The 14,112-nt window shown below is 37.2% G+C and overlaps 3 protein-coding genes across 4 annotated transcripts in view; 2 read left to right on the top strand and 1 right to left on the bottom strand.

Annotated features, from left to right (window-relative positions):
• LOC110068378 (large ribosomal subunit protein eL37A-like) overlaps positions 1 to 14,112 on the bottom strand; it is a 125,642-nt gene that overhangs the window by 514 nt on the left and 111,016 nt on the right. Inside the window, exons 2-3 of the mRNA XM_020775756.2 lie at positions 2,523 to 2,550; positions 1,540 to 1,675 (exon numbers count right to left, since the gene is read on the bottom strand). Coding sequence (XP_020631415.1) covers positions 1,540 to 1,675; positions 2,523 to 2,525 — 139 coding nt within the window. The 5' untranslated portion in view covers positions 2,526 to 2,550. The remainder of the gene's footprint in view (positions 1 to 1,539; positions 1,676 to 2,522; positions 2,551 to 14,112) is intronic.
• LOC110068375 (uncharacterized) lies at positions 1,675 to 8,368 on the top strand. Of its 2 annotated transcripts, none has more exons than XM_020775753.2 (9): positions 1,675 to 2,706; positions 2,786 to 2,820; positions 3,057 to 3,131; positions 3,406 to 3,494; positions 5,151 to 5,298; positions 5,844 to 5,969; positions 6,677 to 6,729; positions 7,343 to 7,450; positions 8,191 to 8,368. In XM_020775753.2, the coding sequence occupies exons 1-8, from the start codon at positions 2,640 to 2,642 to the stop codon at positions 7,389 to 7,391; spliced, it is 642 nt and encodes a 213-aa protein (XP_020631412.2). In that variant the 5' UTR covers positions 1,675 to 2,639; the 3' UTR covers positions 7,392 to 7,450; positions 8,191 to 8,368. The 2 variants fall into 2 exon arrangements, with proteins under 2 accessions (XP_020631412.2, XP_020631411.2); XM_020775752.2 differs by having other exon boundaries at positions 3,403 to 3,494.
• LOC110068420 (F-box only protein 4-like) lies at positions 8,668 to 14,003 on the top strand. The gene is made up of 7 exons (XM_089287440.1): positions 8,668 to 9,894; positions 10,643 to 10,854; positions 11,356 to 11,588; positions 12,386 to 12,458; positions 12,843 to 13,057; positions 13,266 to 13,432; positions 13,642 to 14,003. Exons 1-7 carry the CDS (start codon positions 9,652 to 9,654, stop codon positions 13,714 to 13,716), a joined length of 1,218 nt encoding a protein of 405 aa, XP_089143566.1. The 5' UTR covers positions 8,668 to 9,651; the 3' UTR covers positions 13,717 to 14,003.

The following is a 14,112-nucleotide window of genomic DNA, read 5'->3' as shown; positions in this document are numbered from 1 at the left end:
GTTAGTAACCTTTATTACAGAGTTTGGCATGGGCTGCATGTCACTTATTAGGTAACATGCAGCCCATGCCAAACTCTGTTGTCAATGTCTGTCTCCTACGGTGTGACCCCTACGGTTTGTGACATTTGCCGCTCTTTTTTAAATTTCGATCTTGCAACCTTTCCATTGGTTTTATGCTTCACACTTATTTTTGAAGGACTGTGGTATTAGGAGGACTTAAGAGTAGAGTAGAGCCGTTTGGACAAGCAGTACGACAATTTTTGAGTGATCATAGGTCTGGTTTCAGCTGCAATCTGTCAAACCATTCATCACATCTTACCCGATATAGCTCTGATTGATTTGTGTAAAAAATTAGACACTGGAGTGTCATGTTCAAAAAAGGGCAGAAATGTCATTGATGCAACCTGTCAAAGTAGCATCCAAAATGTTGTATGAAACCACTGCAGTTTCTTGTTTCGCTTGTCTTCCGACGCCTGCACTTCATGCTCTCAGTCACGGTCTCACGCTTACTTGGTTTAAGTTCTGCCCCACAGGTTTTTGAGGAAAAGAGAGACTGCTCACTGTCTATTGAAGTGATTTCAATAGGCGATATTAGTATTCCCAGTACTGCAATGGAACTAGCTTGCAACTAAGGCTAATGCAGGGAGTCTTTTCAAATGCAAATGACATGATCTCTTTTTAATGTTATTCCACTGCTGAGCCTCCATTACAAGCTTAGTTAAAGTCCAATGCCAAGAACACGAATATGGTCTATTAGTATCGAGACTAATTATCCTGGGTCAACCTGGGTCAGCTTTCTAGCATTTTAAATCCCTTTGTCCAACATTTTTCTGATTTCTACGGCTGAAAAGTTGTTTCATCTAGGAAGATGACAAAGAACCAAGGGTTTCATTAAGGGACAGGCACCAGGCAAATTGACTGACTGTGAGGATGACACTGTCCACCTGGTCTGACCAAAGTTTTTCTTGTAAAGAAGAAGTTCAGTTCAGAAAGTTTTGCCCGCCTGTAAAAACCATTTGTCCTCCTACTGAAAAATTATGAAACCCCTGAAAGAACAGAAGCATTGAGCCTCTCATCCATAATCAGGATTAACACAAAACTTTGAATTTAATTCATGTAAGTGGTCACAATTGTTACAAACAAAAACAGAAACAAACTCTCAAAAGTGAGCAGTAATGCAAATGCAAGTGTAAAAAATGTAAATCTTCTTTAGAGTGGTAATGCACTTAGCTATTCAAGCACTAAGCTTAACTAGTTTACGGGCATACTAATGAAACAAAGGAAACAAATATTTCAAAATAAATGTAACATAGTTAAAAATCCCAACTAGCAGGAGGCAGACCAGTTGGCTATTTGCAAAACGTGACTGGGGATTTGAAATTGGGACTACCAAGAAACAAATTCTGCTAGTGGCAGGGTGGAGGCCTTGAACCCGGGACCTCCGGATTACAACACCAGCGCCCTAAATCACTTGGCCATGCTGCTGAGAGGTTTAGAGCTTTAAGGGTTCACGTTTCTATTTGCTATCAAGAGACTTACATTTCCTGATCCTAGCAGCTGGGTAGCCACATGAAGCACACCGCTTTTTCTGGATATGGTAAGCTGATCGACCACAGCGCACACAAAGGGTGTGTGTTTTGTTATGGCGCTTACCAAAACTAGATGTTCCCTTCGTCTGTGAATGAAAATAGTAATAATAACATGTTTAAGAACAGTTTACTGAAGAGCATGTTTAAAACACAAAATGGCAAAATGGCACAAAACAATGTGGGATACAGTTAACCTATGCAATTATCGAGAGCTAACCACCTTCAACTCAGTGATATTTAGGCTAAGCTGAGCATTATTTAGCCTGACCAGAGTGCTATTTCGGCTAACCTGAGCGTTATGTAGGCTAACTGTGTTGAAATGTTGTCAATTTGTGTTTTGAACACCACAGTCTGAAGGGATTCAGATGCACAATCGTGCCAAGAACTGTTTGCTTTAGAGACATAAACAAGCTCTATGCTTTACTCTAACACTTCATGTATTTTAGTCTTGCAACGTGAAGCATAAAGAATTCTTTCATTTTCTCATGATAATCATTCCACAAAAAAGTTTGAGAAGAAAAGTTAAAGTTAGTTCCATTTCGTGTGGTATTTAGCCAAAGAAGAGGTTTATTCACAGAAACTCGCTAATTTTGCCTTTTCCAATTTGATTATTCTGATTTGCCTCTTCCAAAACTTTTAGATTTTAACCCCTGCTTGACGCTTTAAGTTAACATGAGTTGAAAAATAAGCAGAAGACAATATGAAAGGAAAGATCTGAGGGAAAAGTATTTCCAGAGCTCCAAAACAGAACCTCGTTGCTACACGGTAGCAAAATTTCACCACCAAATATCAGTGACTCGATGAATAAAAAATACACGCCACATATCGACGTAAGGGAGGGTAGTTTATAATTCCAGCATGTAAGATTCGAATTTTAGTCATTCTACAGGAAGATGGAAGTGGATTTTAACGTGAGGGATACAAAATTCTCACCATTTCTTGATAAGGCCGTAAAAGAGAGGACGGCTTGGGAACCAGGCACAACACATATTCCCATAAGGCCGCGCGTCACTTGGGTTGAGCCTGCAGTATGTAGGGTTCAAAACAAACATGGCGCGGAATTGTGAGAGGAAGCTCATTGGTCTTAACAGATTATGGCTGGCAAAACAGCAAAAAGGTTTATTTCTATATTGTTTTTGACTCGATATTGTCTAATATGGGTTTTGAATATTCTTTCCTTTGACGTTTTATTGCAGAGGAACTGGAAAAAAGTCCAAAGAGGCCACATCTAGTAAGCATCAAATTGTTTAGTTTTTGAGTAAAAGCTCTTTTATAAATAGCCAATTAAATAGCCAGGTTTCCATTTACTTATGTATTTTATGACTTAAGAAATAAGTTTGGGTGAAACAAAGAAAACCAAAGAAAGATAAGCAGTAATAATTAACAGTTTGATGATACGATTGGTGATTTGTTTGTTATTCTGACAATATCAATGTGACTAAATCTGTAATATATTTTTCACTCTAGCGCTCCTTAAACAGTGCTACAGAAGTCAAAAGGTGGATCCCTGGAATTAAAAGGGAAATGGATTATTATTTAGATGTAAGTTAATATAGTAGTAATTTAGTGGTTTCATTCCAGAACTACTAATATTTCGATTCTGCTTGTTTGAGATTGTTAAATGTAAGTTCTTGGACAGGAATTTTCACTCTTAGTGCGTCTTTCCACCTAGGGCTATAGATGGGGAGACAGGAAGGGGAGTAAGATTTGATGGCACTTAACAATTCGTTTAAGACTAAATTAAATTAGATATTTTAGATCAATATTTAGTCAATATTATTTTAATCTACATGTATGAAATTGTGCTTCATAGCAGCTATCTGGAGCTAGACAACACCGGTATCCTGACACAAAAATAAAAGAATTTGAAAATAAGGTGGAAGAACTTGAAAACGAATATAAAAGGTAAAATGTTTATTTTAACTTCTTAATTACCTACAATGTTTGTCAACACAGGTCGATATTAATTATTAAGAAGATGGGAAATAATCAGAATGAAAATAATTCTCCACCAAGCCATTTGCACTGTCTTCAGCAGGAGACATGACTGTGAGGAGATTTAATGCAATGCTTATATTCATGCAATGCTGCATAACTATTCCAGTATTACTTGAACTACATTAGATGCCTGTATATTCATGAACATATAACATTCAAGGTTATACATTATGGTCGGCATACACAAGGGGACTAGTGCCTGCGTCTAGTCCCTGCAACCAGTCCCCTGAAGAGTTTACCCGAAGGGGCTGGGACTTGTCCCACGAACAGTTCACACGAAGCATTTTGAGGAACAAGTCGCAGGGACTTGTCCCAAAAATTCACACTGGTTTGAATTCGTTGGACTAGTCGCAGGGACTAGCTTTTTTGGTAAAACTCCCTGTGAAGTTGAAAGAAAGAGAAAAAAAACCTCTCTGACACGTTGAAAGTCGGATTTAATTAATTTGCACTTTAACTTGGTGCCATGCAGTCTTCAAAGAACATTTGAACAGTTTTCATAATTTTACCTTTAAAAGAATGTCATAAAATGCCCATCAAATAAAAATATTAAACTGCTACTGCAGAGACGTAAAAACCATCCAGAAATGAAAGCATCTTTTTCGTTTAATATCCTGGGAACAATAGCTGATAACATGTCAGTTCTAATTGAATTTACTCCCATATAAAAAACAAAAGTGTTGAGCTACCATTTGTAACTAAAGATAGCAAACATCTCGTGGGAATAAGTGGTGACGATTCGTCAGCTCTAATTGAATTTACTCCCTTGTGAAAAACAAGGGTGTCAAATTACCCTTTGTTGCTAAAAAACAAAAATATCTTGTTATATTTGTATGCAACAAGAACAAAACAATCATTACCTACACTTACTATTGTAAACATTAGAACTATTTCAAATCTAAATAGTCTCATCTCCTCTAAAACATGTCCTTAGAGCTAGAAGCGACTATTCATGACCTCTAATTGAATTTACTCCTTGTGAAAAACAAAAGTATCAAGTTACCTTTGTAACTAAAAATAAAAATATCTCGTGCCATTTGCATACTACTAGCTCATGAACTGTTTCAAAACTCAAGGCTGATCTCCTTCATAACTTAACTCCTCAGCCTAACCCACAGAAGTAAGCCCAATATATGAATACTTCCTCTTTTATAGAAGAATAGATATGGCCATTCTAAACTGTATCAGGAACAAATCTTCTTACATACCATTTACCTTTACAACAAGAAATTTGATTGGCTGTTTACAGTAGATCCAATCTGATTTGTGTGACATACATACATCACTCACTCACTCACTCACTCACTCACTCACTCACTCACTCACTCACTCACTCACTCACTCACTCACTCACTCACTCACTCACTCACTCACTCACTCACTCACTCACTCACTCACTCACTCACTCACTCACTCACTCACTCATCCATTGACCCATCCATAACATACCCCGACGTGCCAACTAAGAGGTATTTTTTTACAAAAAAATAACTCAAAAATGGTACCCTACTCAGTTAGTTTCATTTATTAATTAGTTATTTATGATTTCCTGTTATTAATTAACAGATTTGTGAGAAAGGTTTATGAGTTGGATCCAAGTACAACAGGGGTTCCATGGCAACCAAGAGGATATATCAGTAAACGGAAGAATTTAGAAAACTCTCAAACAGAAGTGAAACCTAAAAAGATTTGCACTCCATTACTGGAAGGAGAGGTTTGTTAAATTTGATCTGCTGTTATAAACTGTTCACAAAGTGTCTTTTAGAAGGAAAGAGCAAGGCTTAATTAAGAGGGGTATATGACTGTAGGAAAATATTGATGTTTATAATGAGGATTATAGAATAGCTGAGATACTACGCACGCTCTCATTGGTCGATAGGTTTGTTTAGATGAGAGTATGTAAACAGGACTGACGTATTAGTATTCCATTCTGGAGAATGTTTTTATAAAAGCAATAGAGTACTGTAAAACAGTTTCAATCTGTGTTTACATTAAGCCTCATCTAAACACTTGGGGGTTTGGGAGAATTTAAGACAGTTACAGTTGTTATGCAAATCCTTGACTGCTCTCCAAACCTGCCTCATGTTTAGATGACTCAATGTAAACATGGAAAAAATTTTTCTATTGCTAAATTAATAGCCGGATAGTACTCAATATTAACTAAATATATAAAATAGAGGAGATTAATAGTCAGAGCTTACTGTTTTACTGATGATGTCACTTTGAGAAGTGTACAATTGATTGTCTTTGACTCGTCAGGTGAGAAAATCCATCAGCACAAAAAGTGATGATCAGTCCCACTGTAGCAAGTTTTACAAACGTACAGACTGTATATCATCATCTAGTACAGAACAGGGTTCAGACCAGGCTTTGAAAATAAACAAGGTACTTGAATGTGTACTGTAACTTTGATTATGAGCTACTGTTCCAGAAAGAAGCCCACACTTCTTGGGGACAAGGAATGAAGACAGTGACAGAACTTTAGCTCAGCTGATTTGCTGAACATGTTCTTTCCTCAGCATTCAGTCCAATTACCAACAATATTGAAATATTTTCCGTATTTTCATGTTTTTGTGAGGCAACCAATGGAAGTAAAGGGGTGGAAGTGAAGCCTTGGAGCCAACTGGCTCATAGCTGCCGGAGCTTATCCTGGTTTCTGTAGCATGAAGCAGTAGGAGTATTTCTACTCCCCCTGGACGGGATTCTCATTTATCGCAGGTCACTCCCCCACAATTTGTTAGGTTTCCCCAACAATTTGCCGGTACCCATTTATGCTCCTGGCTGGAGAGAGGTACCGTGAGAGTCAAGTGTCTTGCCCAAGAACACAACACAGTGTCCCTGGCCAGGGCTCAAACCCGGACTACTAGATCCGGGAACAAGTGCACTAACCATGAGGCCACCGTGCCTCCACAAGGGGGTGGAAGATTGTCACAAAAAGAAATTTCATGTGCCATCGATGTGATCATTCAATAACATTACAGGCATATGACTGAATCACGATTTCTGCAGTACTCTTCAGGAGAATTGATTAGTACATATTTCAAATCATGTGGTCCACATTATGTATTACTAATTTAATTTTTATATTGCAGGATAATGATTTCAAAAATGTTACCTTAGATGATGTGGATGTTCAAGCCAAAAAGTAAGTTTCATGATATAAAACTTGATATAGTTTGTTTGATCAGATGAGTTTGTAGAAGTCTTGCATTTCAGAGTCACGCTCATCGTACCTAATCATACCTTTTTGGTACGCTTTGGCGGCATACCAGGAGAGTTTGGTCGAGCCATGGTTCATATTTTGGCAAGACGTAGTCAAGCCAAAATACCCATGGCAAGACCAAACCAGCCCGGTATGTTGCCAAAGTATACCAAAAAGGTTCGATTAGGTATTTACCGTTCCCAAATATGGCCAAGTGATCATGATATCATAGCCATATCAGGTCAGTGACTTGATATGACAGGATATTAGGCTTCTGATTGGCTAATTGCAAATTTGGGTGTGGTATGTTACAAAATATTGCTTGCAGTAAAAGAAGTCAAACCAATGTTTCCTTACCAATTACACAGTGCCATTCACCCATTCCATAACAACACAGAACATGAAGAGAGTTAGTTAATTAGCACAACGCACTGTTTATATCAGGAAAAAAAAAACAAGAAACGTTTTTCTTAGTTCTAGCTATCTAACCATTGATAATTTGTTTTGGAATGTTAGGAACAGAGCTAATAAGTTCAAAATAAATATATCTTGTCAGTATTCTAGGTTTGGATTATGAATCTTCTAGTGATTCTGATGTTTCATGACAAAGCTGACAATACCCAGGAAAAACAGGGCAATCATTTAAAGAACATGATGTAACAAGGTAATGTAAAAAAACATGTATGAAGAGAACATCTGAGAGCATAATTATAATAATCAATTCTTAAAAACAATATTAGAGTGCCAAGAAAAATCAAACTTTTTTATTTAGCATTACTGGTCAGCCCTCCACCAGTTTTATTTTCAATATTTGTTTATTTATTTGCAGCTGAGTGTCCTCAATTATAATAGCACAGCAGTGCTAAATACTTGATGTCATTCATAAATTTTTTGTTGTCATTTTATTTAGCTTGAATAGTTCAGTGTTATTAACTTTTGAAATCAGCAAGGGCCCAGTAACTGGCACACTGTAGCTTATCAACACAGTACTAACAGTCTTAGTTAGCCAGGATGGTCTAAAAAATATGTGCCAAATTAAAGCTGAAAGGTTTCCTATAAACTTGTGCATGTCCCAGTCTATTGCAAATTCCTTGCCTTTATCACTCTGTCAGTTTGTTAACTGCAACTAGATCAACCTCCACTTGCTCCTTGCAGTTCTCTTTTGATTGTCTAGAGGTGAACAGGGGTGGCTGTGATTGCAGGCTAGCAGTTCAGTGGTTGTCCTAGAGAAATACCTGTGCAGTGAAAACACATGTACCAAATGAAGTCATTTACAAATCCAACTGATCTACTTTTTTGAGTTCCCATGGTGATCTTGAGAAAAGAGCTAGATAATAATATTGGCTCAGTCAATATTTCTGTTTTTCCTTTTCATTTTTTTTGTTATTTTTTCGTTGCCTTTAGGTTCTTCAAGCAAAGAGGTTTTACATTCTTTAAATACCACACACTGTGAAGATGTCAACCATAGAGAAAAAAGTGCTTTAAAAAAGAAAGAAAAAGTTATTCAGTAGTATAATTTGTAGATGAATACTTGTAGGTAATAAAGAAAATTATAGTTGTACAAAAATGTTGAACAAGAAAATGAATTGTGTGATTAATGCCCAGGGAAGGTACAACTGAAAAGCCCTATTGGTAAAAAAATTTTAAATACATAAATGGATGGAATTTAGCAACTCATCTTGGTAAAACTGATAGTCTGGAAAATATTATAGCAAGTTGGGGGATTTTTGGTACCTAGTCTACAAATGTTATGTTACAAATAAAACATAGTCTGGCATTAAAGAAGGCTTCAGTGTTACAACACATACCCATCCAAAAATTCGAGAGTTAATCCCCTCCCTACATGCGTCATATCAGATATATGCTCTGTCTATGACTGGGAGATTGACTTATATTGAAAATAGGATATCAACTGTCACTGTATTCATATGGTGCAGAAAGTCACTCATACCAGTGAGCTTCAGAAACTACCGGGAAGTTGTCAGGCTTTAAGAAGACTTTGTCTCCGCCCGTCAATTCATCTGACTGACAAGTGAATGACAATGATGTCATGACCAGCACAAATCTATTATTCCAAGGATCGAAAAGGGTAAAATCCAAAGGACATGCAGGCACATCAAGCCTACGTGCAGAAGTCTACTACTGCCCACCCTTAGTTTTAAGGATGTGGTAGACCTCTGCATACAGGTTACACCTCCCCTAAAAACAGGCTCTCCCGTCTAGCACTTCGTGCAGGTGTAAAAGCGCGTGACTCGCGTTACAATTTATTAACAGAAACAGTGTGATACGTCACGCAACTCCGCAACTGTTTTCGGTTTAGACTCTTGAGTCAAATTGAACACTCTTTCTCTTATCGAGTGAAAGATTAGGACTAAAAACACAATTTGTCCTGCACTGTCTATGTATCAATCTTTTTGGCTCTTTAGAAGGACAGCGAGGAGTAAAAATATCACTCATTAAACGATTGATTCGCGCTGTGATGATCGAACAAGACGATCGCCTTGGAAAAAGTCTCGATAAATTTCCTTAAGAAATAAAAGGAAATTGTTATAAAAATTAATTTACAGCAATAAGCGAGGTCTAGAGAGTGGAGAAGAACAAAATTCCAGCCACCCTGATTCTAGCTATGAGTTGCATAATTACCTTCGGTTAAAAATAGAAATGATGTGCCGAGCGTGACAACCGGAAGTTGATGGAAATTGCCACGTCGATAAAATTTGCGTTGTTCTGCGCGCAGCTAAAACATTACAAAACAAAATAAAACTCTTTATTTCCTGCATTAGGCAGCAGGAACCGTCCATCTTCGCTTTAAACTTAGTGAAAACCATCGCAGAAGGAAAGTTCAGAGCAACAGAGAGAAAAAACATGCGAGTTAAATCCAACGAGTCGGCACAAAATTTGATTTCCGGTTTGAGTACGGACAGCGAGAGTTTTTACGAGGCAGCGACATATCCAATCAAATTTTTGCTCAAGCTTTACCAAACTACAATTATGGAACGAGAAATGCAGGAAATTACTGTACAACCATCAAAAGCCCGGGCTGATGTTGGCAAAAGAATCATCGTTAGGGAACTGTCTTCTTCGGAATTTGGTTTCCAAGAGCTACCGGTATGTTGGTTTTAACACAGGTGTAATGATGTTAGGGGCACAATAACCAGTGATTGAATACGAAGAGAAGTTTGTGCCCCCGTAGATCGAGCTGTATAGAGGATCACTCCATGATTCGTCCTGGGATTGAACTCAAAACAAAAATTTACGCTAAACTTTACCTAAGAACAGCTTAGGAGATCCTAATTACCCTGAAATATTCGGCTCAAAAAATTCATAGCCGAAAACAAAGATCATAAAGAAAATGAAAATTGGCAGTCGGTAATGGGATATCATACAAATTAAAAACTCAAAAACATTTCTTTTAAACAGGTACATTTCTCAACGTAAAAGCGCAAAAACAAATCGTGCATGAAAGTATAGAGATCAGGCAACGTTATATAATTCTCTTCATATTAGGAGATATCCTGAAAATATTTTGTTTTCTTGTACTCATACTCTTTAATTTCCTCAAATTTTGTGGTATATTTGTGTTTTTCCAGAAAATATCCATACCCCTCCCATGGAAGGGTTTTTGGTTGATTCCCACTGCCCCTCCCCCGTCTCACTTGAAATTCCAGTTTTTGTTCAAATTTTCCTTTAAAAATTTTGGCTCTTGAGACCCTCTCCCCCTTGGAATTTCCAATAGCCCTCCTTTGGGTGGGTATGGATATTTTCTGGAATCACACATTTGGACTATATATACAGCCTAGTGGATCCTTAAAATTTTGTTAAGGTCATTTCATATCATTTAATCATTTCATTGCAGGTTAACTTGCAACTTAAAATATTCTCATACTTGGATGCAAAATCAGTTTGCACAGCTGCATTAGCATGCCATTACTGGAGCATGCTCAGTGACGACAAGGTGTTATGGATGAACTTGATGCAGCGTGATATGCACAAGTGGAGCACTATGGGATATAAGTCCTGCCCATCCACATACATGGAGGCCAGATCTGATTTGACTTTGAAACAAATGTGAGTAATTATAAACAAGAGTCAACTTGATCAATATAAAGCTTGGAAATAGGTCATCAGTTCTCACTTTTCTATGATGGTTTCAATGATTTTTCACCTTCATGGAGTGGGGATGGGTTGGGGGGGGGGGGGGGGAGGGTGTAGAAATAGTGTCTGAGCTTCCAGCCTTCACACCAGCCTATTTCTCCTAGTACCCACTGTGGTGACCACATCCCCTTGATACCTTTCCTCTTTGATAATATCATGCAATATGCTGCACAATTGTGTGCTATTTTCACAGTTTCGATTCTACCCCTTAAGAACCCGCACTTCTTGCTGTTTCCTTTCCTCACCTTTATATATCTGCCCAGTTTTCCACCAGCCCCCTTTCAACCACCATTTTGTTCCTGTCTCTACCAGTCTAATCCCCCAGAAACCAACACTCGTAACATATTTAAAAATTTATTCAAGGCAGTTGTCACTCAATGAAATTAACTTAACTTGACTTGATTTTCTCTGCAGATACTTGCGATGCTGTCCTGCATGCAGATCTTTAAGAAGAACCAGAGAATCCTTTAAGTCGATTGTCTTTTACAACTTACAGAACCTGTCTTCATTTTTCAAAAGAAAATCACCCCGGTTGGTTATGTTTGGTCCTGGTTTAGAATCTGATACTAAAGGTCTTGTGCGTCAGCTACTCTGGGACTCAACATCACCATTTGAAGTGACTGGCATGTTTCCTGGACAATTTGATGGTATTTACAGATTATTTTTTATCTGTATTTCTAACCCAGAAAGAAAAATCTTATAAGGTTCTTAATGGATAAACATTTTTAGAAAAATGACAGTAGGTAGTTTTGGTAGTTTTAGTAGTTTTAATTATTGTATATTTTATATTTTAGATCTGTGATACTTGTATTTCTCATTTTAGATTTTAACACTTTTTATTTTATAGAGGACCTCCCTGAAAACCATGTATTTACGTGACGGGCACTTCCTCTTTAAAGATTGTTTTTATTATTATTATTATTATTATAAGCATGGTGCCTTTTAGCATGATGCATTTTAGCGTGATGCCTGTTTGCTTAATGACCATTTGTAGAATCGGCTAGTTACCATTCAGCTTTTGATTGATGCATGTACGATTTGGATAATTTGATATCAATTACTGAGTACTAAATTTTGTCATAGATTTACCTCCATATTACTACAGTGTTAGTACATTGTTCAGTTCCAGAAAATATCCATACTCCCCCCACAAAAGGGATTGGAATTTCCTGGGGGGTGGGGGGTTCTGTAAGACCAAAAAATTTAAAGAAATGTATGAAGCTCAATCGGAATTTCCAGAGGGGTGGGGGGGACTTAGAAAAATTCCCTTCCGTGGGGGAGGTATGGATATTTTCTGGAACTACACATTTGATAAAAAGAACTTCCAATCCTACTTCATTCCCTATTTCTGCACCAAGGGAAAATAGAATTATGAAACTTGTAAGTAAGAAGATTTCACCCAACAACAAACCTTTTAAAACAATGTTCCTTCATTGTTTTATAGGTATTGGTTCTGGAGTTTGCTTGAAGTTTGATGACATGGAATTAAACCTGATTACACTTTATGCATCAAATAAGTAAGTAATAAGATTATTATTAAGTATATACATGCAAGTATCTGGCAAATATTTGTTCTATTTAAAAGTACCTATTTAGACCAAACTTATTACCAATTGAAAGCTTCAATGCCAAAGCCTCAGCCACTTAAAGTTCCCCAAACTCTAGGGTTTTTTATAGACTATAATTATAGCTTAGGTTTTATAATTATGACTGTTCATTATAAATTGTAAATTAAAGCAATTTTTGGAATGTCAGACCAACAGTGTACAAATAATTTATAATAAATTATTATAATGCCCACTTGCCAAACATATATTATCTCCACCTTCCTTTTTTCATCAAAAGCAATCCACTCTTTAGATGATTTCCATGACAATAAAATATTCAATCATCTATTTCAGGAAAGAGAGAGAAGCTAATGCGCAGCTTGGCAAGCAGAGATTCAGCAAACTTTTAGCTCCTGCAGGAGGTGCACATAATGATAATGAGGATGATAATGAGGAGGAAAATGAGTCTCATCAAAGTGAGATTGATTTGAGCCATCCCGTCAAAGAACTCTGCAAAACTGTTGATGCTTTTATCTATGTTGTTGATTCTTCAGCGGACTCTCAAAGAGGTAATTTAATTTTGAAAAAACATAGTCTACAATCCAGGAAAGGTATCTAAGACATTAGGAAGGAACATATTTAAAAGGAATATCAAGAGGTTTCCCTTCAGCTCAACATTTTCTTGGGCTGAAGTGGTCAACTTGCAAAATAGTTCTGTTTTGCAAGTAATTTTATCAATTCTCATAATAAGGTTTATTTTTAATCCTCACCAAATAGTAAATCTAGGAGACACAGAACTGTCCGCCATGATGAATGAGAACTGGACACAAGCCAAGGCCCCTCTTCTAGTACTGTCTTGTGTTTCAACAGCAACAACATCCTCTTTGTCCTGTGTAACTGTTGTAGAGCTTCTACAGCTTAGAAGACTTAACAGACCATGGCAGGTGAGTTTCTTGCTTCTAATGACTACATTGATTTAATTTCTTGGTTGCGGCATGGCCTACTGGTTAATTTACAACTGGCACTGAACTTGTAATCCAAAGGTCCCGGATTCAAATCCTCCTCCCTGCCGCTTGATGGATTTGTGTGTGGTGGTCTCAAATTCAACCTGACCTTTACCATGATTATGATACAGTTTGTCATCTATTTTCAGGTCAATTCAGCTTGTGTTGAAAATCTGGATGGAGTCCTGTCTGGTATTAAATGGTTGCTCAGTTTATCAAGTTGAAAGCTCTGCATATTATACAGGAACAGTGGTTAAAAAATTGATATATTGTACATACATACTGGACCTACTATGGAATAAGGCTGATGTGCCTGCCTACTAGCACAAAAAGTTATGTTAAATTGATGATGATGATGATTATGATGATGATATGATGAGGGCGATGATGCTATGTGAAGAACTCACAAACGTTTTTTAGAACAAATATATTTTACATTAGAATGTTACATTGTAGTGTAAATAAAATTGAAGTAAAAAAAATCATTTGTTTCATGTTTCTCTCCTGAAGTGTTAGCTACAGAAGGTGTTTCGTGTCCTCCTAGATTATTTGTGCCATTTTATTGTAGCCCTCCTCTGTAACATGTAACTCGTCTCTCCAAATGTAGTGGGCCTGGCACG

This window comes from Orbicella faveolata, unplaced genomic scaffold (genome assembly GCF_042242905.1).
Source record: "Orbicella faveolata isolate gen_17 unplaced genomic scaffold, um_ofav_v1 contig_14, whole genome shotgun sequence".
Taxonomy (NCBI): domain Eukaryota; kingdom Metazoa; phylum Cnidaria; class Anthozoa; order Scleractinia; family Merulinidae; genus Orbicella; species Orbicella faveolata.
Note: the sequence above shows the minus strand (reverse complement) of the source record. Positions and strands in the feature narration are given on the sequence as shown.

Bases quoted from the DNA above. Each gene is read 5' to 3' on its own strand.
- LOC110068375 (XM_020775752.2), top strand. From the start codon at position 2,640: ATGGCGCGGAATTGTGAGAGGAAGCTCATTGGTCTTAACAGATTATGG. The intron at 3,132-3,402 runs GTAAGTTAATAT...TGTGCTTCATAG, and splicing joins AAATGGATTATTATTTAGAT to CAGCTATCTGGAGCTAGACA. The intron at 5,970-6,676 runs GTACTTGAATGT...TTTATATTGCAG, and splicing joins AGGCTTTGAAAATAAACAAG to GATAATGATTTCAAAAATGT.
- LOC110068420 (XM_089287440.1), top strand. From the start codon at position 9,652: ATGCGAGTTAAATCCAACGAGTCGGCACAAAATTTGATTTCCGGTTTG. The intron at 9,895-10,642 runs GTATGTTGGTTT...ATTTCATTGCAG, and splicing joins TTGGTTTCCAAGAGCTACCG to GTTAACTTGCAACTTAAAAT. The intron at 12,459-12,842 runs GTAAGTAATAAG...CATCTATTTCAG, and splicing joins ACACTTTATGCATCAAATAA to GAAAGAGAGAGAAGCTAATG.